Source organism: Oreochromis aureus, linkage group 13 (assembly GCF_013358895.1).
Source record: "Oreochromis aureus strain Israel breed Guangdong linkage group 13, ZZ_aureus, whole genome shotgun sequence".
Taxonomy (NCBI): domain Eukaryota; kingdom Metazoa; phylum Chordata; class Actinopteri; order Cichliformes; family Cichlidae; genus Oreochromis; species Oreochromis aureus.
In genome coordinates this window covers 19,709,780-19,736,026 of record NC_052954.1, presented here as the reverse complement: position 1 = coordinate 19,736,026, position 26,247 = coordinate 19,709,780, and the positions used below count along the sequence as shown (strand labels likewise).

At 40.0% G+C, this 26,247-nt stretch overlaps 4 protein-coding genes across 4 annotated transcripts; 2 read left to right on the top strand and 2 right to left on the bottom strand.

Annotated features, from left to right (window-relative positions):
• The first annotated feature begins 4,160 nt into the window (after positions 1-4,160).
• LOC120443309 lies at positions 4,161-9,777 on the top strand. Its single transcript, XM_039621657.1, has 8 exons — positions 4,161-4,292; positions 4,505-4,831; positions 5,022-5,321; positions 5,487-5,523; positions 5,645-5,736; positions 5,853-5,887; positions 7,000-7,074; positions 7,763-9,777. Exons 1-8 carry the CDS (start codon positions 4,247-4,249, stop codon positions 7,826-7,828), a joined length of 978 nt encoding a protein of 325 aa, XP_039477591.1. The 5' UTR covers positions 4,161-4,246; the 3' UTR covers positions 7,829-9,777.
• Positions 9,018-16,390, bottom strand: LOC116309848 (histone-lysine N-methyltransferase SETDB1-B-like). Its single transcript, XM_031726561.2, has 9 exons — positions 16,296-16,390; positions 16,013-16,136; positions 15,042-15,152; positions 12,907-13,266; positions 12,635-12,808; positions 11,705-11,906; positions 11,284-11,357; positions 10,929-11,119; positions 9,018-9,944 (listed from the first exon to the last, which is right to left on the bottom strand). The coding sequence occupies exons 3-9, from the start codon at positions 15,145-15,147 to the stop codon at positions 9,837-9,839; spliced, it is 1,215 nt and encodes a 404-aa protein (XP_031582421.1). The 5' UTR covers positions 15,148-15,152; positions 16,013-16,136; positions 16,296-16,390; the 3' UTR covers positions 9,018-9,836.
• A 7-nt stretch (positions 16,391-16,397) lies between these two features.
• Positions 16,398-20,539, top strand: vdac2 (voltage-dependent anion channel 2). The gene is made up of 9 exons (XM_031726572.2): positions 16,398-16,536; positions 17,536-17,607; positions 17,712-17,761; positions 17,895-18,047; positions 18,162-18,214; positions 18,841-19,068; positions 19,275-19,425; positions 19,527-19,584; positions 19,879-20,539. The coding sequence occupies exons 2-9, from the start codon at positions 17,541-17,543 to the stop codon at positions 19,968-19,970; spliced, it is 852 nt and encodes a 283-aa protein (XP_031582432.2). The 5' UTR covers positions 16,398-16,536; positions 17,536-17,540; the 3' UTR covers positions 19,971-20,539.
• On the bottom strand, positions 20,423-25,043 carry LOC116309887 (neurofilament medium polypeptide). Its single transcript, XM_031726620.2, has 3 exons — positions 24,120-25,043; positions 23,914-24,038; positions 20,423-23,541 (listed from the first exon to the last, which is right to left on the bottom strand). The coding sequence occupies exons 1-3, from the start codon at positions 25,041-25,043 to the stop codon at positions 22,314-22,316; spliced, it is 2,277 nt and encodes a 758-aa protein (XP_031582480.2). The 3' UTR covers positions 20,423-22,313.
• Positions 25,044-26,247: the final 1,204 nt, after the last annotated feature.

Here is a 26,247-nt window from a genome sequence, read left to right as displayed (position 1 = left end):
TGTGTCCAGGGTGAGAAGGGTCAGCTGTGATCTGAGCTGCACGCCGCAGTGTCCTGGAGGCGTACAGGTCCTGCAGAGATGGGAGTCTGCAGCCAATCACCTTCTCAGCAGAGCGCACAACATGCTGCAGTCTCTGTTTGTCCCTGATGGTGGCTCCAGCGTACCACACGGTGATGGAGGAGGTGAGGATGGACTCGATGATTGCAGTGTAGAATTGCATCATCATCCGTGTTGGCAGGTTGAATTTCTTCAGCTGCCTCAGGAAGTACTTCCTGTCCTGGCCCTTCTTTATGACGGAGGTGATTGTGGGCTCCCACTTGAGGTCCTGGGTGATGTTGGTACCGGAACTGGAATGAGTCCACAGAGGTGATGAAGGTGTCAGTCAGGATGATGGGGCGGAGTGGGGCTGTGTGCTTCCTAAAGTCCACAATAATCTCCACTGTCTGGGCATTCAGCACCAGGTTGTTGTGGCTGCACCAGGACACCAGACGTTCAACCTCCCTCCTGTAGGCAGACTCATCCCCATCTGAGATGAGTCCGATAACGGTGGTCTCATCTGCAAACTTAATTAGCTTGACAGACTGGTGGATGGAGGTGCAGCAGCTGGTGTACAGGGAGAAGAGTAGAGGAGAAAGAACACAGCCCTGGGGGGGACCCGGTGCTGATGGTCCGGGAGTCCGAGGCATTCTTCCCCAGCCTCACATGCTGCTTCCTGTCCATCAGGAAGTCAGTGATGCACCAGCAGATCGGATCAGGCACATTCATCTGGGAAAGCTTGCCTTGGAGATGGTCTGGAAGGATGGTGTTGAAGGCAGAGCTGAAGTCCACGAACAGGATCCTGGCGCAGGTTCCCGGGAAGTCCAGATGCTGCAGGATGAAGTGTAGAGCCATGTTGAGAGCATCGTCTACAGACCTGTTTGCTCTGTATGCAAACTGCAGGGGGTCCAGGAGGGGGGCCGTGAGGGTCTTGAGGTAGGAGAGGACCAGGCGCTCAAATGACTTCATGACCACAGATGTCAGAGCCACAGGTCTGTAGTAATTTAGTCCAGTGATCCTTGGCTTCCTGGGGACAGGGACTATGGTGGATGACTTGAAGCAGGCAGGCACATGACATGCCTGCAGTGAGGAGTTGAAAATGCCAGAAAACACTGGGGCCAGCTCGTTTGCACAGTGCCTGAGAGTGGCAGGAGACACACCGTCTGGGCCAGGAGCTTTCCAAGCATTTAGGCTTTTAAACTGCTTCCTCACATGTGCTTCATGAATATGAAGGCTTGTAGTGGGAGACGGTGGTGTGAAATCCTCCTTGGTGTGGGGTGAGGAGGGGGGTGTTGTGGGTGAAGTCTTTGATGGTGCTGATGGCTCTGTTGTGGGGGGAGAGGGGGAGGTGGGGGAATCTAAGGAGTTTGGAAAGAAAAGCATCTGGACTTCTTTAAGTTGGTTGAAGACGTTTCACCTCTCATCCGAGAAGCTTCTTCAGTTCTAGGGTCAAATGGTGGAGAGTCTCAGATTTAAGCTCTGTGGGAGTAACCCACCGAGAGGGACAATGGACCCCCTAATGATCCTCTACCTAATCACATGAGCCAAGGTGTGAAAACAGTTCAGGGGAATGAGTGTTCACCGTGTATCTATTGTTGGGGCTGAAGTGTGAAGGCTGCTTGATGGCTCATCAAAACAGCACTAAAAGTCGTTGAGGGTGTTGGCCAAGAGCAAGTCATCAGTGGAGTGGGGGGTTTTAGGCTTGTAGTTAGTGATATTCCTAAAACGTTTCCACACACAGAGGCCGAGTCATTGCCTGAGATCCGCTGCTGCATCTTCTCAGAGTGCTGATGTTTAGCAGTGTCCACGTCTTTACTGAACCTGTACTTGGCCTCTCTGTAGCAGTCCCTGTCTCCACTTCTGAACGCCTTGTGTTTCCCTAGAAGAGTTATACATTCAAATTATTTTGTACCTGATCTGTTTTCTTTGTAATTTGTTTAAATTTCAGCTATAAAGCTGTTTTTGAGTTTTATGGTCCTTGTTGCTGAGTCGTGCATTTGGGTCCCAATTCCTGCCTGTTACAGTTCACCCTGATAGCTGGGTCTTCTCTGTTGTGTATTTTAAGAAGTTATTGGTTTCTAAAATTAAACTTACCACAGTGCATGTCCTGTGACCCTGAATTAGATGGACAGACGGACAATAAAAACAAAGAGGAAACAAAACTGTAATGAATTTCATTTAGTTTGTTGTATTGTTTTTATTCCACTGTGTTTTCCTACAGGCTATCATTGTCCCTGTTATGACATACTAATTCATTTTGCATTAAGCTTATTATTTTTATTTATTTATTAGTGCTGTCAGCGTTAATCTCGTTAAAATGACTTTAACGCCATAACCACATTAACGCGGCAAATCTCTGTTAGCGAGTTAGCACGGATCGCCTTGAGCATGGGGCTGCACGGCGTTAATGCCGTTAACGTCATTTTAACGAGATTAATGCTGACAGCACTGCTATTTATTTATAGGAACAAGAATGCCATGTTGTTCTTTTGCTTAACAATCTTGTGAGCAAAATCAAGTTTAAAAATTTCAGAGAATATGTTGTACTTGTACTTTCATAAAATATAACTTCTATGATTTAGGTGATTTATCTTACTACACATGCTTAGAATTCAATACAAAAGAAGTTTAAACTGTGTTTTGATTTCCGTTTCACCTCTCTCGTGTTTCTTCTTTGTTTCCCAGAGGTCATTTGCAAACTGTGATGAGAATGTGACATACAGCTCTGTGGTTTTGTAATTTAAAAACACACACACACACACACACACACACAAAAGCTATGTTTAAAGAACTCCGCATGGTTTCTCACATAGCGAAGTGTTGCTCCTTTTACACATTTTCACCACATGAGCAGTACGACTCAATGGACAGCAATGTTGGTGTGTTAGCTGTTGAGAAAACTGGTGGGGGCACTGGGAAGCTATGGACACTGATTTCTGGTGAGTCATTCATCCCCAGTGAGATTTCCGAGTCTACATGAATCAAACTATTGAAGGCGCCATCTCTGTTTGGGTTTTGTAATTGCATGTTTAATACAAGAGAAATAAGAACAATAATCACTAATTATGACTGAGTGGATTGTTGTATCTGTTTCATGTTGTTTGGGGGAGTTACAGTGGGGGAAAAAAGCTGATGTGGAAGAATGAGCGATGAAAGTGGAAAACTGTGTATATTCTTTAGATGAAGGGATGTTATTTCTCCAACTGTTGCTAACTCCATAATTTAAATATTGTTTTCTGAAGCCAGTACTGAAGGCAATAATATTATTTGTTGAGTTACATAATAATGAAGAGAAATCATGGAGGAAAAAAAAGACCATCACTGCTGAAGCTGCAGATGTTGACTAGCATGAATGTTATATCGTTTTTGAATAATTGAATAATTTAAAATCAACAATTAAAAATACTATATATAAAATATATATTGCATAAGACATAAAGTTCATACTACGAGGTCAAAACTGTTCTGATGCATCTGGAAGTGGCAATCTCCTCCAGAGAGGGCAGAGAGCATCTGATGATCTTCTGTGATTGTTTATGACTCTCTGCAGTAAGTAATGACACTCTCGATTGTGGCACGGTAAAAGGACACAAGCAGCTTCTGGTTCAGTCTGTTTTTATTGAGGATACGCAAGAAGTACAGACACTGCATCATCTTTGCTGCCATCACCCATGTGTTCTCCGACTATGACAGATCAGTTGAGATCATAATCAGAAGGAGGCCATTGTCTCTACCCATTCTCCATTTATGTAGAGAGGGGTATAATCCTCTGCAGTCTTACAGAAGTCAAAGATGACCTCCTTGTTTTTGTGGTGTTTAGAAGCAGATTGTTGGCTGCACACCACTCTGTCAGCAGCCACATCCCCTCTCTGTAACCAGCCTCTTCCCCCTTTGTGATGATGTGTAAGTTCAATAAGGAAGATCTTCAGTCACACATCTGTGTGCTTCCCCAGTGCTGGCAGCAAATCTAAGCTTTAGATCATTTTCACTTTCCCGTGCCATCAAGCTGGTTGTGACATCACTGGTCTAGTCCAATCATCTTTCTGCTGGCCTTCTTCAGGCCAATCAGCCTTCACATATACTTTAAATGTCACTGCATATCTGTCATTCTTCCTTGTGGACACCTTCATGCAACTAGTACTAGTATAAATACAGTATGAGGAACTAGCAGTAAACCATTCATGTGGTTTAAGTCTACTCACTCACAGGCATGGCTGCTCATCTCATCATGTTTCTCCTCTTCAGTGTACTTAAAGGTCAGTCATAGAAATAATTTAATTACCTCGTGTTTCAACAGCTAATGTCAGCAGATGATAAAATTAATGAATAGTTTTTGTATTGGCACTTTCATACTTGCCAACATTCAAATGTGTGTAGATATATAATTGACAAATCACATGAAGGAATAATATTTTAACCAGTTTAAGTAAATATAATCATTAAAGTACTTTATTTGTTCTTGTTGCAGGAGTTCACAGCATAACTACAGTCAGTCAAGTATCAGTGAAAGCTGGACAATCTATCTCCATCCCATGTCTCTATGACTCCCAGTATGAAAATTATCTCAAATATCTGTGTAAAGGATACTATTATCGAGAATGCAAATATGCAGTAAAAACAAACCAGCCAGACCAGTCAGGAAAATATTCAATCTCTGATGACAAAAAACAAAGAATCTTCACTGTGACTATTAAAAATTTAAACGCAGCTCAGGACAGTCATTACTGGTGTGCTGTGGAGATTCCTGGGATATGGGAAGATGTGAGAGTCTATTTTCATCTGTCTGTCATCAGCGGTAAGAATCCAAAAGTACATTCAAGTACATTTCAAATAAGCCAAAATATTAGGAAAGACTTGGTTGTAATACTAGAATTACTCTGTCAGTCAAGATATAAGAAGAATAAACATGTTTTTAAAAAATGCTCAAGAAGCTATAAATGTAAAGTATAAGACTAGTAACAACTTACTACTTGTTCTACATCAAGGTTCATCCAGTTTCTATGTGGATCATCAGGATATTACAGGGTTTAATGGAGGAAATATCACCATCAAGTTTTACAGTACACAAACTGGGAAAATAAAGTGGTGCAAGTTGGGCAGCGAGTGTGTAACACAGCCAACTGGATCAATAGATGGAACAAGAGTGAGCATTAATGAAAGTGTTCACAGTGTTTTCACTGTCACCATGAGTCGAGTGACCACAAAGAGCAGCGGCTGGTACTTATGTTATAAAGGAGACCTCCAGGTGCCAGTGCATTTAACTGTGAATGAAACTTTCACACCCAGTAAGTACAACAACTCTGAACCTGAAATACATTTGTATGAATATTTCCCATGCATCATGATTAGCAATGCTTTGATATGATATTAGAAAATGTTAATCAATTCGTTCTTGCTTGTTGCCTCAGTCATTCCTCACTGAATCTCACAGTTTTCTTTGTTTTTCCCAGATAAAACAAGTACTAAAGATCAGGATGAACAACCAAGGTCAAAAGGACTGCACTGACATGCACTAGCTATACAACTGTGGTTACACGCTGTCTATTTATTGTCATTATGTGAAAACTTTGACCTATGGAAATGATAATTGTTTGTTTTTATTCCACAGTGGTTCCCTAACAGCTCTCATTATCTCTTTGACTTTGTTGATCTTCTTTGTAACAGTGAGCTTGGTCATTTGGTTTTTGCTCAAAAGATCCAGTAAGTTCACGCGCTCACCGTTGATGAAGCCAGTTCATTCTTCTTACATAATTTAACGTTAAATGTTGACGACACTGCAGTCGCACTTTGAGAGTAAGTTCTTGTTTCTCTTTCAGAATGGACCAAAAGAGAATCATCAGGCACGGCACTGGTATGACATGCTAATTCATTTTGAATTAATTTTTTTCATTATTTAAGAACAAGAATAATCTGGTAAGATAAACCAAGTACTCTTTGTAGATGCAGTAGTGCAATACAACTGCAGCACACGAATAAATGGTAATCACGTAAATCAGCGGTCCCCTACCCCCGGGCCTCGGACCGGTACCCGTCCGTGAGTCGTTTGGTACCGGGCCGCGAGAGTTGAGGCTCAGGTGTGAAATGTATGGTTTTCAGGGTTTTTATCGGTTTTCAGCGTTATTTTGTTATCGTTTTTATCGTTAACTCGGTTTTCCTGGGTCGTGTGTTATGAATAAATCTTCTTTTTTTCGGTACCGGCACTAGTTTTATTTTTGTTGTATTTATCCGCGACACCTTATTGCCGGTCCGTGAAAATATTGTCGGGCATAAACCGGTCCGTGGCGCAAAAAAGGTTGGGGACCGCTGCCGTAAATAACTTCCTTAATAATGGATATCTGTAGCGTTACGGTTTCTCTTTTGGACACAGGCTCATGAGGAAGTGTATACGTCTGTTAAGCACAGAAAAAAAATTGGTTCCCTCCACTAAAGTAACAAAAAATCAACACTTACAGAGTGAGGACAATCCCATTTAAAGCAGCACATGCAGAAGTGAAACATAAATGTGACAAATATAGATAAATTGGATTATATCCAACCCTTCTGCAATAAACAGCTGTGGTTAGCGGTTGTTACTGGCACGATACAGCAAAGTGGGAAATGACATTTTTCATGTGTTTCACACCAGCTAGAGTATGGAGTGTAAATTTAAAAATAACATTACACTTTACTGTTGCTCTGCTTCCATGTGTGATATACTTACTAATAACTTTAAAGAAACCTGTGTGTTCTGTTTGTAGATTTTGTCCAATAATTATTATAGATCATAGGACTGATAAATATTCACAGATGTTGCCCCTTGAAAAAGGGTTAGGCAAGTTCAGAAGTGACAGCCATAAACATTCACAAACATAATGTTAAACGTAAGTAATTTATTTTACTACACGTGCTTGTAATTGGATAAAAAAAAAGGTTTAAAGTCTGTTTTGATCTCCGTTTCATATCTGTCTCTTCTTTCTTTCTCAGAGTGTCACTGCTAAATGCGATGAGGATGTGACATACAGCTCTGTGTTTACTGTAACTCAACAAACCACACAAAGGGTGCGTTATAAAAGCTCCGTGTCACAATGTTTCTCAGACATTAAAACTTATGTTCTTTTTTTACATTGTCACCACACAAACAGCATGGCTCAGTCTTAGTGTGTCTGGTGGCTAGACCACTGCTTTAATTCAGACCAAATACTGTAAATATTAGCAACACTTTCAACTCTAAGTCTTCAGTACTATATCAGTACCACTACTGTGAAATGGATCAAAGCTTAAAGAATGCAGACACTCACTTGTTTATCAGTTGCACTAAAAGTCATTCATAAGCGAGTGCTATTGTTCTGTTTGTTTAGACTGAAATATTAAATAGCTAGATGACTGAATACTTTTCTCTGTAGCCTAAAAGGTAATAATTCCCTCTTTTCATCTAGTACCAGAAGAAATTTGTTAGGTATTTATGTCTGATCAGATTAAACCTTTTTAGTAATTTGTGATCAGGGCTGGCACAAGCATGTGCATTGCCATCAGCTGTTTAGTGTTAACAAATGCTGGCATGTATGAATGCTGAATTTAGATGGTAAATAAAGTGACCATAACATATAAACACTGTATAGTTCTCTCTTTAGTTTAAGCATCACATACTTAAGCATGCATTCCAAGAGCTGATGTTGCGATATCCTCTGGTCTAGCTCATCTTTACTCATTCTGCCTAATTCTCATCTTTGCTTCTGTTCTCCCACAGACTGAAAGAGGAGCAGAAGATGTTACATACAGCACTTTGGCTGACTACCAAGCTCAGAGCACCTAATTATTGGATGGTTTAAAATGAGTTATAATAATTTGTCAGTTCGTGCTTTGTTTGCTAACTACAGCCCAGTTGACGTGTTTCAGGCATCAGATTTTTTTTTTTTTTTACCATATTTCTTAGTTCAGGTCACATTCCCTGATCAGAGACTAATAACTAGGTAACTACAGAACAAACGTCCATGCAAACATGCAGGAAACCAGTTGTTATTTATTCTACTCGGGATGATCTGTGCTTCCCTCACACTGAGGCATGCAGCAACGCTTGTATGAAAATAATAATAATAATAAGTTTGCCCAGAGGCAAGTCAAATATCTGGGTTATTATCTCAAAATTTCAAGTCACTGGCTCAAACTTCTGAGCAAGCCAAATTTTTGAGATAGCCTGGAAATTTAACTTATGGATAACATTTTGTTACTGGTGGAAACAAGCTTCTATAGGGAAAGGGCACAAAAACCTGAGATTTTAAAAGCTCAGTAGTAACTCAGTGGTTAGTAGCCATACTCAGGAAATTATTTTTTTTTAAAAAATCAATGTATTTCTCTTTTGTGACTGACACAGCACTTACCATTTACTAGTGCTATTGTAATCATAGATAGGCTGAATTAGTGATATATTTTTATATATTATATACAAGTGCTTTTCAGAAGCTTATTTTATTTTTTGTACAGTATAGGTAAACTGATACTTTTAAGTGAAACTGTTACAATCTAAAAGTAAAATATATTTTATTTCCCATAATTTCAAACATATCAATAAAACCAGATGTTTTAGATTTAGTCCATACTATTAGAAGGATAAAATTGCATGTTAATCAATGTCAGTATGTTATCAGCGTTCATTAACTTCTATGTTCATTTTATCTTTATCTTCATTATATTACAAAATGTGCCAATTTTTAAGTAAAACAACCTTCACACCACATAGTGATTCTGCCTTTTGTTTGATTTCCACCCACCCTTCTTCTACTGCCCCTATGGGTTTTTTCCAGTAAAAAGACCAGAACAGCTCTCCTGGGACACATCCAGGAAGCATCATTTCACACAGAGGAGCTGAGCCCTTTACAAATTGCACAACTCCTCACCCCATCTCAAAGTGTGAGCCCCACTACATGCAAGACGACAACAGAAAACTACAGGACTTGGAAACTATTTACAGCTTTGGAAGGTGGAACAAAGAGGATAAACACAACATTAGGCAACTGGTTTATTTTGGTGGCTAAACAGTCGATACTATTCACAAAAATCTGCATACGCCCTTTCAATGTGGCAGAACAGAAAAATGACACTATTATGGTGGGCAGACATGAACTGCATCACCCATCAGTATCCAATTCAGTTCCTGAGTTATGGAGTTGAAAAGTAGCAAGAAAAAGGGCATGTCAGAAAATCATCCTGTGTGAAGACAGTCACTGAAAACGTGATATACAGTAATGTTTCTGAACGTCAGCAAGCATTAAAACTAACACATTTTAACTAATGCTTCAAAGCATAAGCTCCATTCCTTCAAAATTCTCACTATGAAAATCTGTTTTTTTACTTCAGACATCTACAGGATAAAATAATACGGGGGGGATACCTGAAACCAAGTTACACAATGTTTATCCCGTCTCAGCACAGGACACATTTCAATCATAAATCAGTGTACACTGCAAAGTGTTTTTAAAAAAAAAAAAAAGGACAGAAAATGACTATAACGATTATTGAGTAAATTGTTTATGTTGGACAAACATTTGGAAATGCATTAATCCACCAACTACATATATATATATTTCTTAAAGTCTGTACATTAAAAGTAAATACAAAAAAAAGGAGAAATAAAACCTGTTTCAAGCTGGAACAGCTTAAAATGAGTATGCTCGAGTCACTCATTTGTACCATCGCACTCATTTGTTACTGGCTGCTGGTTCTCCACAAAAAAAAGAATTTAAAAAAAAAAAAAAAAAAAAAAAAGGCATCTCGTCCGATTGTAAAATAGTTTCAATTTTTGCAGCTACTGCATCAGGAGACGTTCAGTCAGAGTCGCACTCAAGCTGTTCTCTGTGTTTCATCTCCAAAAACTTTGCCATGTGCTCCAGTCGTGACGAACCTCGGTATATCCACTCCTTATGTTCACTCTCCTATGAGAAAAAGACTTAATTAATAAAGCAACTAAGTAAGTAATTAAAGGAAAAGAACTGGCATCAGATCCTAGTAGATGCAACTATGCTATCAATTTCAAAATCCTACTTGACCTTGTTTTCAAGTCATCTAATTCATGTGATTTTCTGAAAACTTAACCTCCGCCCTTTAGCTAGTGGTCACTAAGATTCTTATTTGTCACTGATTTTTAGCAGACGCACCTATGGCATCAATTTTAAGTTTCTATGTATACAAGAAATTGAAATAGCAATACAAGTATTGCCTACAGCAGTGATAAATTCTTTTATTTCTGCCTTAAAAAAAAGCATATTGATGCAGACGTTTGTAAGAGTGTGCCAATCATCTACAAGCAGATGCCACAAATATCAAATATTTTTCCAGTAAGACACTGACTAAATATTTTCAACAAATTCTCAAGCTTGAACTTTTGCTTTGAAGGAGAACACAGACCCAGTTTCTCCCATGTTTGAATAGTTGGACAGTGTTTGCATCTTCCATGCAAACTACTGGCGACTACAGCATCTTTGCAAATCCAAGGATACAGTGACCAATTTCATCTAGCAATCTCCAGAAACCACTCACCAACCAGCTGCAGAATACACATCTCTCCTTAGCGAACCAAAGAACAGTTTCTAAGCCTGCAAGATCAGAGTTAAAGCAATCGATTTCACAGCCTGCCAGCAACCATCTGCCAACCGGTTGGGGAATACATGCTTTTTCCTAGCGATCAGCGGTTGCTAGATCATCAACCAATCTCAAGGCCTGTGTGACTGGAGCCACTCCGTCTCCAATGTCAGTGTCGGAACTTTTTCTATTATACCTTGTATAAAACTTACAATTTACCTTAAAAAATTACCTGTGACTGCTTTGTGTTAGTATTGTTCTAAATTCATAAATGTTATAAAATTCAGCTGAAAATCAATTATAAAAATTTTAAACTAAAAGATAAATGAAATACTGACCTGAAAGACAACCTGCATTAAGCTGCAGTCAATAATCTGCACTTCACACTTTTGCAGGACTCCGTTCAATTCAGCATTAAGGGTCTGTCCAAGCCTGTACTGGGTTAACTGAGGGTACGGCCACTTCTTCAGGTAATGTTCTATGAAGTCTTTGTGAGGGCCCTCTGGAATGTCATCTGCAACGTTTTCCACTTTCAAACAAAATTAAAAAAAAAGAAAAAAAAAAAGAAAGAAAAAGTTGGTTACTCATTTTATGTGTCTAAGAGCTGTACAGTCAGTAAATAAAAACACTTGACAGGATTTCTGAGTATATGAATATGAAACTCCCCCAAAGTATAAAAACAATTCAACTTACAAGGTTTCCAAACCAAATGAATTAAAGGTAACCCAACATAGACCGGCGTGTGATCATCCAAAAAGATCAAGAACCTGGAATTGTAAAATGTATTAGCATCAAGTCAAACTTCCAGTGTTAGCAGTTCCTAACAGAAAATCTTGGCTAAACAGTCAAATCTGATTGCACAGCACGCTATAAATTAATTGGGTCGACCATTGCAGGCATCACACAAAGAAACCATCAGTGATGCAATTAAGTTTATCTAAAGTTACAAAGTGACATGTATTTTCTTAACCAAATACATGAAAATGATAAAAAAAAAAAAAAAAAGGTACTAAAAATACAAATGTTTTTAGTAATATTACAATATTACTCCAATGTGCCAAAAGGGTACACAAAATTTTTGTAGCGATTTTAATCATAAAATTGAAATAAACACCTTAAGCGGTTCTTTCTGCTGGGGAGCTCGCCTACGACACCAGGCTGGAACCGGTACTTGTTATCTTGACACTGAACCACCACACGGCCACCAACATACAGCTGCTCCACCTTTGCTGTGGTGTCAAAAGCAACGTGGTGTCCAGATACTAGACTCTTCCCTTTTTCTTCAAAACTGACTTTGTATTTCAACCGTCCGTCTTCTGCAAAAAGAGAGGGAAAAAAAAAGAGACCAATTTTCACTTCAGTTTTATCAATTTATTTTAGTTCATCATTTCTTAACATTTTTGCCTAAAATTTGGTTTAAAAAAAATATTTTCAGAAAAGCAAAACTTTGAAACTTCTTTCTGCACTCAGCTCACTGTGCCTACCTTGCTTCAACTGGCATCTAATCTCATCATGTCACATGTTTTTAAAATCAGCCAAATGAGAGCAAATGCACTTTACTCTTGCTATTTAAGGACAGGCAATCAAATTTCAGGTGCACTGCTTCCACCTTGTGGTGGTAGTGGTGCCTTACATATACCCAGCCACCAGAAAAACAAAATATACAAAAGTTGTCTTTTCCAAACTCATTCACTGCCATTAATGTGCAGTGTTGTTCTTATGTCTAAGGAAAATGATGCTGTGACAAGAAAAAAAAAAAAAAAAAAAAAAAAAAAGAGCTTTCAATTTCTACTGAGCATAAGATGAATCGCATTTTTGCTGGGCCTAGAGTAAAAACCTCAAAAACATTCACAAAAAGAGAGGAGAGAGAAAAGGACAAAACACATCAGAAGATATTTAAAATCTCTAGATCATCTGAAACTAAATACAATTAACAGTTAGCAATTACTTTCAGCCTTTTCTAATGCAGGATTTTGAAGAAACTCTTTTCAATGCATGAATTCTTTCAAACATTACTGTAATATCTGGCAGAATTTTCTCTTACCCCTTGTAACTATCTCGACTATTTTCCCCCGTTGCCACCTCATAGGTCTTCTCCTAGCCAGAACTACCATGTTCAATTTGAGTTCTGCCTTTGGTGCCTCAGGTCGGGCAGTTATTATTTCCTTGGAGGAATGGCCAAACACTGATGATATTATAACAGGAGCCACATCTGCCGCTGTGGGGGGGAGAACACAAGGGTTTTAAATTCTTTAAACCACTGCTGTTCATCTGTAAAGAGAAGTTACGCTAATTTTATGGCGTCTGTGACCTTACCATTGGTGCTGGTGCTCGCAGGTGAAGCAGGTGGTGGTGTTCTGTCGCTCTCACTGCATTTGTTCATTCCTGCAGGTTTCTGTGTACTGTTAGAGGGTGAAAAATCTGAATCACTGGAATCAACTTCTGGCTCCCACTGCATATCTGAATCAGAGCTGCTGAGAGACTCATCTTCACTGTAGAACTGCTGAGGCGTTGGTGGTCGCAGAGACCTGACCTTATATTCAGGAAGTCTAGTCAACACTACCACTGGCTTTTTAAATGGTCTGGGACAGTCCAAGCCGTTTTGGCATAGTTTCCTCTTTCTGGCAGTTTCATTTACACAGCAAACTGAGTCATTTGGAGACTCAAACGTATGTTCTGCAAAGAAAAACATAAGTGTAAAATGTGATGTGCAATTAAGACAAAAAAAAAAAAAAAAAAAAAAAATACAAAATCAAAACTAAACTAAAACAACGTCTTGATGCATTCTCAATCATCCAGGAAAGTAAATCTCCAAAAGTTGAATCTGTTCATCTGGACGTAGCGTTTTGTGGGAGAAAGCGTTTTTCGTCACTCATCAAGTGACTTCTTCAGTCTCAGCTGACTGCAGGTTTCCCCAAACCTTATAAACAGTACATTTGCATAATGACTGAAACCAGCCCACTGAAGGAACAATGGGCTGTGAGGTCAGTTCCTTAATCATAATGCAAATTCCCATGACCGTTGATCAACAATCACTGACCAAAACCCACTGATCAAAGAACACTGATCAATGGCCATGATTACCATTCACAGAGAGTTGGGGAATGGCTGCAATCACAGCATTGTAAGATGGCGAAAGATTACGTGAAAAGGGAAAGACCATCTCTGAATCGCGGAGGGGGCCTAAGGGTACATCTTTCGCCATCTTACAATGCTGTGATTGCAGCCATTCCCCAACTCTCTGTGTGTGAATGGTACTCATGGCCATTGATCAGTGTTCTTTGATCAGTGGGTTTTGGTCAGTGATTGTTGATCAATGGTCATGGGAATTTGCATTATGATTAAGGAACATGACCTCACAGCCCATTGTTCCTTCAGTGGGCTGGTTTCAGTCATTATGCAAATGTACTGTTTATAAGGTTTGGGGAAACCTGCAGTCAGCTGAGACTGAAGAAGTCACTTGGATGAGTGACGAAACGTTTCTCCCACAAAACGCTACGTCCAGATGAACAGATTCAACTTTTGGAGATAAACTAAAACAAACATTATGTTTATGTTGCAGTCCAATTAGATATTAAATTAATAAGAAACCCTTTTGATAACTTGTTTTTTTAAACATTTTATTGTTCAATAAAATGCTTAAGATACCATGTGGACATGGATGAGGTTTTTGGTCACTAGTGCAATACATGGGTCATTTCATCTCCAATCCAGTGACTAAAAATTTCATGTCACAATACATTTTGTGTGTTTTATTTTGCATTACCATTAAATACAACTATATACACTTTTGATGCCTCTGTCCCAATTTACAGATCCTGATTCGTTTTATGATAAGAGACATTAAAGACAATTTCAGGTGTTTATCTTTAATAGTTTTTTAGATATTCATGTTTAAACATTGTCTCAGACTTTGAAGGGCACGCAAACATGCTGGATGGAAGTCGAAAGAACATTTCTGAGATCTATAGCTTGAAAATTACTTGGTATATGACACTAAAATTTTAAAGCAATGATTTTGCACAGTGATGTGAAAAAGTGTTTGCCTCTTTCCCGATTTCCTTTTTTTTTGGCATGTTCATCATACTACATGCAGTACACCTTGCCTCGCCCAGGAGGCGAGGTGTAGTTCTTTCCATATATATTTTAGTATTTTAGCTTGTGACTACATTTGAGGTTAGGGATGTAAAACTGACCTGCAAATCGAGAGCTTTGCTTTACTCTCATAGGACTGGTGAGGGACCAGACAAAGAGAGAGTCAAAAGACCCTTATGAGTGAATAATCTAGGGAATAGTTCCGGGGAGATGTGTGCCTGGTGGTCGGGCCTTGGCCTATTAGGCCCGGCCGGGAGCAGTCTGAAGCAGGGATATATCCAAACTTTGGACTATGAAATTTTTTTGGCAAATGGTCAAGTGGAAGGCTCAAAATGATATAACAACAATATACTTACTTTCATCCTCACATTCATAATCCAACAGGTCTTCTTCAGTCTTCAAGGACTCCTGAAGTAACAACGTTTTCGTCTCCAACTGATCCACAGTCATAATCATAGCCATGGCCACTATAACAAAAATCAAACATTGGAGCTTTCAGTCATTTATTAAAGCTTCTGTGCAAAGATAAGTGTGAACAGAAATAAAATGTCCCACAGCAACTTCCTGTTTATCTGGCATGGATAGTGTAAGAGTGCTCACACAACAATACAGCATTTGGCTATCCCCAAAGGTCAGCTGGACTTTTCCCTTTGCAAATGACTTAACTCCTCACCCTTTCAACAGTGACAGTAGGGCCACTACTCCTTCGCACCAAAAGGCACCAGTTAAAGTGGTTCAGGCATCTAACCAGTTTCCCTCGTGGGTGAGGTGATCTGGGCATATCCTACCAGGAAGTGCCCCCAAAGGTAGACCCACAACCCCCTAGATTACATCTCTAGCCTGACCCGGTAATGCCCCAGGTGACCTGGAGGAGGTGGTGTAGTACATGTGGTCGGTCTGGGCTTCTTTGCGTAGCCCCACGACTGAATAAACGACAAAAAATGAATAGACTATCTGACACAAGAGTTTATCATGAACACCTTGGGGTTCTCTTGTACCTGCTGCTGACCATGGTTTTCTAGTAACACGAAAAAAATAAACTATAATTACGCCACTTTATAAAAAAAATAAAAATAAAACACACACATACAGCGTACCCGGGGATTTTACAATACTACACGTATTGTAGAAAATAAAGACACGTATGCAGAAAAAAAAATGAGTCAGTTAACACAGCCGTTTAATAAACGCGTTCACGTGTGTTTTGACTTCTTTCCGTTAGCTTATCTTGAGTACAACAAATACCGTTAGCTTATCTGTTCCTTGTTACGGCTGAAAGTTAACCTAACGATCACGGTTGTTCTTATAACCAAGGACACAAACTTACCTGTTGTTGTCTCGCGATTATCCACCTCAAAAATCACAAAGGTCTGGTCCCTTTTGTGAACAGAAGCAATTAAAAGCTAAAAATCGGTCGCTCGAGCTAGCTAACTTCCTTTAGCACTGACAGCCTACATACAAAAGGAAACAAAGAAACATGCCGTTAAACATCCTTTCAGATTTTGCATCGTAAAAGTATTTAAATTACACAAAACAACTCGCACTACGATAATTTTTTGCTACTGAGACGTGTACGAAAATAGGAACAATTCCAAAATTTGCTTTCATACTTTGTGGCAACTAGGCCCCAAAACAAGTAGGTTGCCCGCGAGAATGACGCAAGTTTGATTTTACTCAGGCATCCTTGTGGCTGCCTGGGGTCCTGAGCTACGACGTGATAGGTCAGGATTTGGTTGCAGTAAGTCTCCTTCAGCTCGCCCTCCAACCGGTGACGCCTTCCTCGGTTTTGCGTTGTGAGGAATATTTGTAATAAAAACCACTTTCCTACGCCGCTAGCATCATCTTCCACTGGTAAGAGACTCCTTAATTTAGGCTTACGCTGTTATTGTTCTTCACAGCACGGATTAATCAATTGTGAAGCGTTTGACACACACCGGCACTCTGCAGGCTAGCAAAGTTAGCTGCTAGCTGTAGCTGTGTCTGACACATGTCGCGTGGAATACTGGCCAGCTTTGCTGTTATGCGCTTTATGCTGCTAAAATGTACGATGTGTGGCTTAAAAGCCCTTTTGGAAAACATTCACAACTTTAACATTAGTTATACTTTGGTTATCCACTACGTAGAATGGTTGGTTATCCATGCTACTAGAGGGCTCCTTGTGCGAACGATCAGTTTAATTAACACATCTCCCTAATAGGAACAGGCATGTACCTCGCCACGCCTAGCTGTGACTCTCAGTTAATGCGGAGGAGTAGTTTAATTAGAGCCAGGCCCGAGCGAAGTTCCCAAGTGCCTCAAAATGGCTCCTAACTTGATAACCTTGCCTGTCGCCTGTCACACAGTTGAGTCCACCTGACGCAATTATGTTAATCGGAAAGTGAAACTAACATTGTGATTGTGACAGAGATTTTACATGGCTGAATAAGGACACCTGCCTCTTATCAGCCAGACAGGCTGCTCTCCCCACAGAGTTGTACACCAGTACAGTAGTACAAGTTTGACTTTGCTACAGCGTTCATTGCCCATCAGGTCATCAGCAGGATGGTGAAATAGTTATAACTCCTTAATAATGCAAGGCTTAGTTTTCATTACAGATGTCAAAACTTTAGAAAGAGTAGATGATTATGCCGAAGATGTCCTCCAGACTCTGACAGTATTTCACACTTCGATGGGATAAAATGTGACAGCAACTTCTACCTTTATATTCCTGTATAGTTTCCATTCACATCATAACCAGACACAAGTACAGCTACTCACTGTGACCCCTTGTGAAAAAGCAAGCAGCTGGAAGGAGCTTCTTTTACTAAAAATTAAGATAATTTTACCACTGTATGTTGTTTCTATCCACAGATACAATGGCTGTGCCTCCTTCATATGCTGACCTGGGCAAGTCTGCCAAGGACATCTTCAACAAAGGCTATGGTATGATATGATTTGACTTTTTTTAAAGTTTGGCCAATGTGTTAAAATTGTAGGAAAGCTTTAAAATAATTTGAAGAAAAAAAACCAATCTGTCTTTCCTTAAGGATTTGGCCAGGTGAAGCTTGATGTCAAGACAAAGTCAGCCAGCGGAGTGGTAAGATTTCTTTCGTCATTTCATTTGTGAGGCAAAAATTGAAATAAGAGCACGGCCTTATGGTAATTTGATGCCAAAGCAATTTGTCTGTATGCTTGTTGTTGGCATTTTTTTCTAAAACTGCCTCTTACAGGAATTCAAAACATCTGGTTCCTCCAACACTGATACCAGCAAAGTCGTGGGAAGTCTGGAAACTAAATACAAGCGGTCAGAATACGGCCTGACCTTCACTGAGAAGTGGAATACCGACAACACCTTGGGAACAGAAATCACTGTTGAAGATCAGGTTAGAAATATATTCATTTGCTGTTATTTAACAACATGTCACAGAAAAGCAAAAATGTGTATACTAAAGATGACCGCACAGCATTCATTAGTGATTTGTTATTGTTTCTTACAGATTGCCAAAGGACTGAAGTTGACTTTTGACACAACCTTTTCACCAAACACTGGGTAAGATGGATAAAATGAAGTTTTCTGTGAATTTTTATTGAAATCTTAATGAATTAATCTTGTTATGACCATCGTTCTTTTAGACTAGTAATTACAGCAGCCAGATCTTTGCTCCATGTCCTTCTGACAATTGTTGTTGTTGGCCATGTGACTTTAATCAGAGTATGGAGGTAGTCTGTTTAAAAAGCCATTACAGAGACTGGCTCTCAGTCATTCCTATTTAGTTATTTTTACTTTACTTTTTACTTATATGTGCTTTAGCAGTTAGTTGAACTTCATTAGAAGAAATATGTTGGACCTTACTGTGCTGCTCATATGGTGAGGCAACTCCAAGTAAGCTTTCTTTCTGGAGTATAAATCACATGAGGAAAGGGCACATGGCCCAGAGGAAGCGTGTCATCTTTCATAGTGAGGGTGGAGTTATGTGGCTACATGGAGACAGCATGTTTACAGCTACGGTGTCATGCTAAAACTGAAAACTAAACTCCACTGCTGAGACTAATGGTTCTTTCAGGACTTTCAGGGGGGTTTTATTAGTATACTATGAGAAATGTAACCTCTCAACTGGACTTGATTTAAAAGTTTTTATTTGAGTTTTACAAAACTGACTTTTTTCTTATCAACAGCAAGAAGAGTGGCAAAGTTAAGGCCGCCTACAAGCGTGAGTACGTCAACTTGGGCTGTGATGTTGACTTTGACTTTGCTGGCCCCACCATCCACGGAGCTGCTGTCATTGGATACGAGGGATGGCTCGCTGGTTACCAGATGAGCTTTGACACCGCCAAATCAAAAATGGCCCGGAACAACTTTGCCATTGGCTACAAGACGGGAGACTTCCAACTGCATACCAATGTGTAAGCAAAGATTATGTTTTACACATCTGGATTTTAATCTTAAAATTTTTTCACCAAATTTATAATAAATCATTTCAAAATTGTTCCAAAACTGCTGCCTAACTCTGAGAAATTGGAAGCATATGAGTTATAGTCAGTTGACACTTTCTTAAGAAATCCCATATTTGGATTCCTGTTGCCTAAAATCTGTGTTATGATCTTTGAAGCAATGATGGTGCAGAGTTTGGCGGCTCCATCTACCAGAAGGTGAGCGACAGTCTGGAGACTGCAGTCAACCTGGCATGGACCGCTGGCAGCAACAGCACACGCTTTGGTATTGCAGCCAAATACCAGCTGGACAAAGATGCCTCCATCAGTGTAAGTAGTTGAGCACAGGGTTTCAGAATAATGTGGAAAAGGAAAAGTGGTTGTCTTACACTGACTCTTAAATCCTCTTTTTTTTTTTTTTTTTTCTTTAGGCTAAAGTGAACAACAATAGTCTTGTTGGTGTTGGCTACACCCAGACCCTTAGACCAGGTGAGCTGCTTTTCTACAGGTTCATTCACATCATTCTTACGATGCGTATCACTCTTGTATCCTTTAATCTAATGTCTTCCCACAAAGCAGTTTAGACTGGGTGCGTGCGCTCTCTCTCTCTCTCTCGCTCTCTCTCTCTCTCGCTCTCTCTCTCTCTCTCTCTCATAAATGAACTGACCTATAACAGAGACATTTATAGAAACACTTAACCGCCTACATTTTTCGCACAACTATCAGAATGTGATTTAAGCGAGGAATGTTGTAACGGTTAATGTGAGTTCATCTTGTGTGCAGGTGTGAAACTGACCCTTTCTGGTCTGGTCGACGGAAAGAACATCAATGCAGGAGGCCACAAGCTGGGTCTTGGCTTGGAACTGGAAGCCTAAGCTTTCTCCATACTGGAAGGACTAGGGAATATCAGAAGAACCTGGCCTTAAATGTCATGTCCAACTCAAGCCAGCAAGGGGATATCTTGGAGAGAATGGTTCAAAGGCTACTGCAACAAACTCTTGAGTACCACTTCAAGTTGGTGCTTCTGTCAGTGGTACATTTTATCTTTTGTTGCTTTTTACTTTGTAGTTGCATCTGTTCAAGAGACAGTTCTTGGCATAATATTTATAAATCATGTCATTATTCCTGTCCAGCACTGCCATAATAATCCGATAAATACAATCCCTTTGTCATCAACTCTGTGTGGCTTTATTGTGATAATCCAAGACACTCCTCTTTATTTTTTTTTAATGTGTAAACATCAATACATTGATCAGTGATGAGCATTGTCATACTTGCTCTGAATTCACACCCGTGACCATCTGATATTCCTTTGTCATCCAGTTATTTGCAATCTTGTTAAGTACACTAGTACACTACTTTTTTTTTTTCTGATAATATTTAAATGTGGCCGAAACCTACCTGTCGATGCACACAAGGACAAAATAAAGCCCTGTAATGTTTTGTTTTGCTTTGTCCATCACAGTTTTTCGTGTTCTGTTAAAGCTGCACTAAAACTTGATAGTTTGGGGGTTGCTTAAAGTTGGAACTGCAAGTTTGAAAGCCACCTGTGTACAAGGCCAACCAAACGAAACAAGCTTTTGTTTCTGTATTAACAGACCTGGGAGACGCATCATTGATGTTCTCAGTAATGCCAAACTGTCAATCTCTAGAACAAAAGTTCTGACTTGAAGTTGCACGTGCACACCCTCATAAGTGCTTCCCTACTCAGAGCAAAGAGAGCCCACTGGAAGGTCCTTATGTGTATGTACTCATTTTCAATAAAGTCTTTGAACTCCACAAATGTACTCTAGTATTTGATAGTAGATTACCACTAACCATACCTCATTTATTAACTGGTTAATATTAAACTTTGAAAGAGGATCAGGGGCTCTAATTCAGTTAAATTTCCTTGCTTATCTGACATGTGTGAATACCTCTTAAATGAGGCAAAATATTTTAAGAAACTTAAACTGTTAAGCCTCTGTTGAATTAAAGTTGTTTTGACAGAGCAGGAAAAAATATTTCAAGAAAGGTTTAGTAATTCTGTAATCAGACTGTCAGTATTTTTGCAGCACCGGCAGCAGTCTCAACTGTCTTGAGTCTTCTGTGTGCTTTGAACACCAAAATTAAAGCACTTTCTGCCATTCACCCTTCAGCCATCTAAGGTTGTCAGATTTAATGGGGACCATCAACTGCTTCAAGTCTTGGGAAGGTGATTGAAGTTGGAGCTAGCATGCCAGTTGAGTTTGTGTGTGTGGGTGTGTGTTGCTTAGTTATTCAGAGTCTTTTAAGTGATATTTTGGGAAGGATGATAGATGATTTTACTGTCAAACCCACATTCATCTGATATATTTAGTAGACGGAAACGGGGAAAAGCTCTGGAAATATCAAGTCCAGTAGAGAATGATTTGATATAAAATATCAAAAACAGATGTTGTACACAGAGCGGTAAGACACCGTTGAACCTAAAAGCCACACTAAGCAATAATAAACTAACAAACAAGCAACAGCACGGCATGAGAGAATCAGTCCTTCACTCAAGGAAGCCTACAACCCCTTTCCTTTCCAAAAAAGTTGGGATTCTGTGTAAAATGCAAAACATAAATACAATTGTAATTTTACTAGCAGATTTAATTCTTTAGGTATAGGCTTAAAATGAATGTCACATTTATGCATTCAAAAAGTAAGTGAAGTAGCTTTAATAAATGTTTAGAGCATAGCCGTAGCAATCGGTGTAAACAGTATGTATGTTACGAGCTAGTTTCATAAATATAACAGCTCCATTCACAGTAAGAATCAGAGGATCTTTTAATCTCACATTTATTTGTCAGCACATACCAAAGCAGACAATGATGGACAAAAAAAAAAAAAATCAGAAGGCAGCTTTCATTTTACATTCATACATGTTTTGTTGTGATTCAAAGGGATTTTTTGATACATCATAAGCTGATTTAAGGTTCAGAGGCAAGACTCCAGCAAACGTTAGAGAAATCGTGTTCTTTGTGTTGGAAAAGAAGTTGCAGCCTTGAGATTTGTTCTCTTTGCTTGACTCTGCTTCATGCTTGCATTAGATAAGCCATTCTCTTTTTGTTTGCCTGACGTTTGCCTGTTTAAACTGCTGTCTCATTAAATGGAAGCATTCTTCACATCTTCCATAACCCTGTTTGGGTTTTATTGCACTTAACTTGTGTTTCTCTGACTTTATAATGTCCACCTTACAAGTTTTACCTTAAGGATCATTTACGATCGGAGTCATCAGACCCCTTTGGTTGCTGTGCTTGGTTTCTGTCTGCTGCCCCCTGATGAAACTCATTGATTTCTGCAGTTGTTTTTTCCTTTGGCACCACAGGTTGGACCATTTGAATTCTATCCCCAGCATTTTCTTGTAGACTTTCCACTTTAGGAAGACTTTTTACATTAGATCTAAGAGATGATTCTTTCTCTTGGTCTTTATTGCTATCATTACTTGTATCTTGAATGCTTTTTGCTACTTTGTGCTCTGCTGCAGCATCAGATTTGATGCTTTCCTTTGGCTCTGTATCAGCATGTTCCTTTCTCTCATTCACAAGTGCTGTATGTGAATTTGATTGAGCAGTCAAATTTGATTGAGCAGTCAAACCTGTGGCCTTCTCATCTGTTTCAGAATTAACCTTATCCTGAACTTGAATAGCGCTGCCTAGCTCTTGAGTTTTTTCTGATTGTTCAGACTCATGAACAGAGATTTCGCCAACAGACTTATTTGCAAGAGCTGAGGTCAAACTTATTTCCTCACCATGTCCTTGATCACATGCCTCGGATTTGTTCTCAGTATTAACTTGGAGTTTATCATACAGTTTAACAGAAAGCTCTGTCTGAGCCTTTTCCACTGTAACTGATGTCATCTCCCCCTTTTCTGTGTTTTCAGCTTTTTCTTGATGCTCAAGCTCTTCAACAACAAAGCTTTCACCCAATAAATCTTCCCTTTGTGCAACTTTATCTATGCTGTTCTCTGCTTCATTCTCAGCCACTTCAGTCTCCTGTGACCCTTCTTTATTTTTATGAGCCTTTTCACCACCTTCATCCTGACCAGGACTCTCTTTACCCCCACCATCACTTCCCTTCTCTTCATTTACCACTGATACTTGATTCTGCTGACTGTCAGATATCTGGTCACCTTCTCTCTCTCGAGTATCTTTACTATCATTCTCTTTCTTACCGCTCCCTCTCTCACTTTTGGAACATCCCTGCTCATTATTTCCCTCCTCTGAGCCTGTATCCTCAAATTCTGACATCTCAATTTCCCTGGTGGTCTCTGTTATGATTTCCTCTACAAACTTGTAGTGGGGCTCTGCTCGCCTGCGTGGGCCTCCCGGTCGGTTATGGCAAGGGAGCGTGTAAATAGGGGACTGATGGTAGATGTAGGGCAAGGAGATGTGTGTGTCTGACTCTGTGGACAGCCGAGCCTCCTCACCACAGAGAAGTTTCCTGCAGAACAAGAAAGACAAATCTTATGTGTTGGTTGTCTTTTAAATATCATCACACACCTGACATTTCACCTAAAGTTTACCTAAGGCTGAGCTCGTACATGGCATAGTCACTGTCATGTAATGTTCTCCATCTAGACCCTTAAAAGAACTGCTCTCTTTACATTTGAACCAACTGACTGTTGCAGTAACATCATTTCCACAGCACTGCACAGTCATTGATTTCCCGGGACAATGAAGTTAGCTTCAGTCTAGATAAATGCAGGGCTCTTAGTGCATGATTAAAGCGCTAAGAGCTGCTTTAATCTAAGAGTCTGAAAAGTGGGATCTATGTGGAAGTCTATGGAATACATAGCCACTGTGAAAATAGTACCTGTAAGACAGTATCTCCACATCCAAAGCCATCTTCACATTTAACAGATCCTGATACTCCCGCAGATAACCAGACATGTCGAATTTGCAATTAATGAGCTCATTTTCAAGTTCTTTGATTGTGTTCTAGGGCAGAAAAGATAACATTTGTTAAGTGAGCATATAAACAATGAGCACGGCTTATTTATAACATGAAAAGCACTTTACCTGATAGTGAATAATTTCCTCCTTGTGGCGATCCTCGACGTCATGAAGTTGCTTCTCCAACGCTTCTCTGGTGCCTTTAGCGCAATCCAGCTCGATGTTTTTGGCCTGTAAGCTCTTCCTGTACTGTTGAATCTCTTGCTGGCTCGCTTTTAAAGCCTTTCTCTTGGTGTCAACGGCCTCCGTTAATCTTGCAATCTGAGATCGGAAAGTTTCTCCTATCTGCTGGACGTCGGACGCGGTGTGACCTTCCAGCTGTGCCCTGATGTCTCGGAGTGCCGCAGTGACGCCAGGGTGTCCAAATTCGTGGTCTTTCACAGTTACTTGCGCTCCCTGGATTTGGTCAAATATCTCTGCCACCTGGGCCTCATGGTTGTTCTTCAGGAAGTGGATTTCATCTACGAGGGACTGCGCTTTCTTGTCCAGGTGTAGTTTAGCCTGATACGCGTCACTGACGTCCTTCTTCAGGACCATGATTTTGCTCTCAGTATCGGATCTACTACGAACCTCCTGTTCACATTGCCGTCTCAAGGTGGAAAGCTCTTCCTCTAAATTCTGATGCTCAATATCAATCTGATGCTTCTGATGTGCAATGTCCTGAACCAGCTGTCTCATCTTCCTGAGTTCTTCTCCATATTCCTCCTCTAAACAAGATGCGGGCTTTGCTTTCCCTCGTATCTCTTCGATTTCTCTCTCCAGCTCGTGGTTCTGGTGCTCCAGCTGGTGCACCTTCTCTATGAATCCCGCCAGTCGATCATTCAAGCCCTGCATCACTTCTTTGTCATTAAACTTTACATTTACATTTACCGGGTTGGTCCAGTTCGTCCCGCTGATGGCGACACCGCTATCCGGTCGCAAATGTCTAGCTTTTTGTTGTGAATCGAGCTCTTTTGCGATTCTGTGTGCGTTGCGGAGTCTGTTATCCATGCTGTGAATCGTGTCGGCGCTGTAAAGGTGCTTTGCAGAGAGGCTCCACGCGGGTTTTTATAACCGTCGCCATATGCTAGGTATGCAGAATGGAGCTGTCCACGGTGCTGAGAGGGTGTAGCATCAGCTAATAGCTGATGAGCGCTTACGCCACATTTTAAGCATGTGACGCGGGTAACATGACCATTCAACATCATCATCATCATTATAACAATCTGTACAAGGTCGTTATATGTACCTATTCTCCTATTTTCATAAAGTAATTGGACAGATTGGAGTAATTAATTAGTATGAATTTTGGGGATATTTTTTTAATATTTCCAGCAATTAACTATATGTACCTTTCCCCCTACCCTCCACCCCCAAATTCTGCTTCCTCTTTTGAGATGCTTTACAAGCAGCTGCCTTCTGCTGCCTTCAGCTGCTGAGAGTGATAGACATGCTCGTTTGGACTGAGGTCAGGTAACTAATTCAGCCATTCAACAACATTTTATTTCTTTTTCCAGGTAACACCCTTGGATTGCTTTCTCAGTATGTTTTGGGTCATTAGCCATGTGTACTGTGAAGCACTATCCCATTTGGTTTTCATCGTTTGACTGAATCTCAGGAGAAAGTGAAGCCTTGCATGCTTCAGGATTCATCCTGTGACTTCTGTCAGCAGTTACATCATGAATAAAGGCCAGTGATCCAGGTCAAGGCTCAAAGTTCTTTATTGTCATCCATCATGGAGAAATATGACAGGATGAGATGAAGTTACTGGGGTCTCAGTGCTCATAATGATTAGAATAAGTAACAACCTAATTAAAATATAATAAAAGTAATGTCAAGCTAAAAATATATATAAATGTAATTAAAGAATAATACTAACATAAATAACAGACTTTTAAATGAATAAATGACCTATTAATTCCATTAAAAGTCCATTAAGCCCATTAAAAATGCAGAATGCAAATTGTGTGTATTCAGAGGCGTGGCGGTTGGGTACAGTTCAGCAGTCTCACAGCATCTGGGAACAAAAGCGATTCTTCACCCTGGTGGACCTCGCCTTGATGCTGCACAGCCTCCGGCCTGAGGGGATTGGGAAACAGTGCAAGGTGGGTGGAGTCTCTCATGATGCAGGTTGCTCTGTCCTTGCACCTGCTGGGTAAATGTGTGAGAGGGGAAGTAAGTCACATCTGATGGTCCTCTGTGCAGATTTAACCAA

What these genes read in the sequence shown, in the direction of transcription:
- LOC116309887 (XM_031726620.2), bottom strand. Translation starts at nt 25,043, where the DNA reads ATGGATAACAGACTCCGCAACGCACACAGAATCGCAAAAGAGCTCGAT. An exon ending in AGGAAATTATTCACTATCAG is followed by an intron (nt 24,039 to 24,119) that starts GTAAAGTGCTTT and finishes TTTCTGCCCTAG; the next exon opens with AACACAATCAAAGAACTTGA. An exon ending in GTGGAGATACTGTCTTACAG is followed by an intron (nt 23,542 to 23,913) that starts GTACTATTTTCA and finishes CTTGTTCTGCAG; the next exon opens with GAAACTTCTCTGTGGTGAGG.
- LOC120443309 (XM_039621657.1), top strand. Translation starts at nt 4,247, where the DNA reads ATGGCTGCTCATCTCATCATGTTTCTCCTCTTCAGTGTACTTAAAG. An exon ending in GATCAGGATGAACAACCAAG is followed by an intron (nt 5,524 to 5,644) that starts GTCAAAAGGACT and finishes TTTATTCCACAG; the next exon opens with TGGTTCCCTAACAGCTCTCA. An exon ending in CTCAACAAACCACACAAAGG is followed by an intron (nt 7,075 to 7,762) that starts GTGCGTTATAAA and finishes GTTCTCCCACAG; the next exon opens with ACTGAAAGAGGAGCAGAAGA.
- vdac2 (XM_031726572.2), top strand. Translation starts at nt 17,541, where the DNA reads ATGGCTGTGCCTCCTTCATATGCTGACCTGGGCAAGTCTGCCAAGGAC. An exon ending in CATCTTCAACAAAGGCTATG is followed by an intron (nt 17,608 to 17,711) that starts GTATGATATGAT and finishes TCTTTCCTTAAG; the next exon opens with GATTTGGCCAGGTGAAGCTT. An exon ending in AAATCACTGTTGAAGATCAG is followed by an intron (nt 18,048 to 18,161) that starts GTTAGAAATATA and finishes TGTTTCTTACAG; the next exon opens with ATTGCCAAAGGACTGAAGTT.
- LOC116309848 (XM_031726561.2), bottom strand. Translation starts at nt 15,147, where the DNA reads ATGGCTATGATTATGACTGTGGATCAGTTGGAGACGAAAACGTTGTTA. An exon ending in TGCGAGCACCAGCACCAATG is followed by an intron (nt 12,809 to 12,906) that starts GTAAGGTCACAG and finishes TCCCCCCCACAG; the next exon opens with CGGCAGATGTGGCTCCTGTT. An exon ending in TAATGCAGGTTGTCTTTCAG is followed by an intron (nt 9,945 to 10,928) that starts GTCAGTATTTCA and finishes TTTTTCTCATAG; the next exon opens with GAGAGTGAACATAAGGAGTG.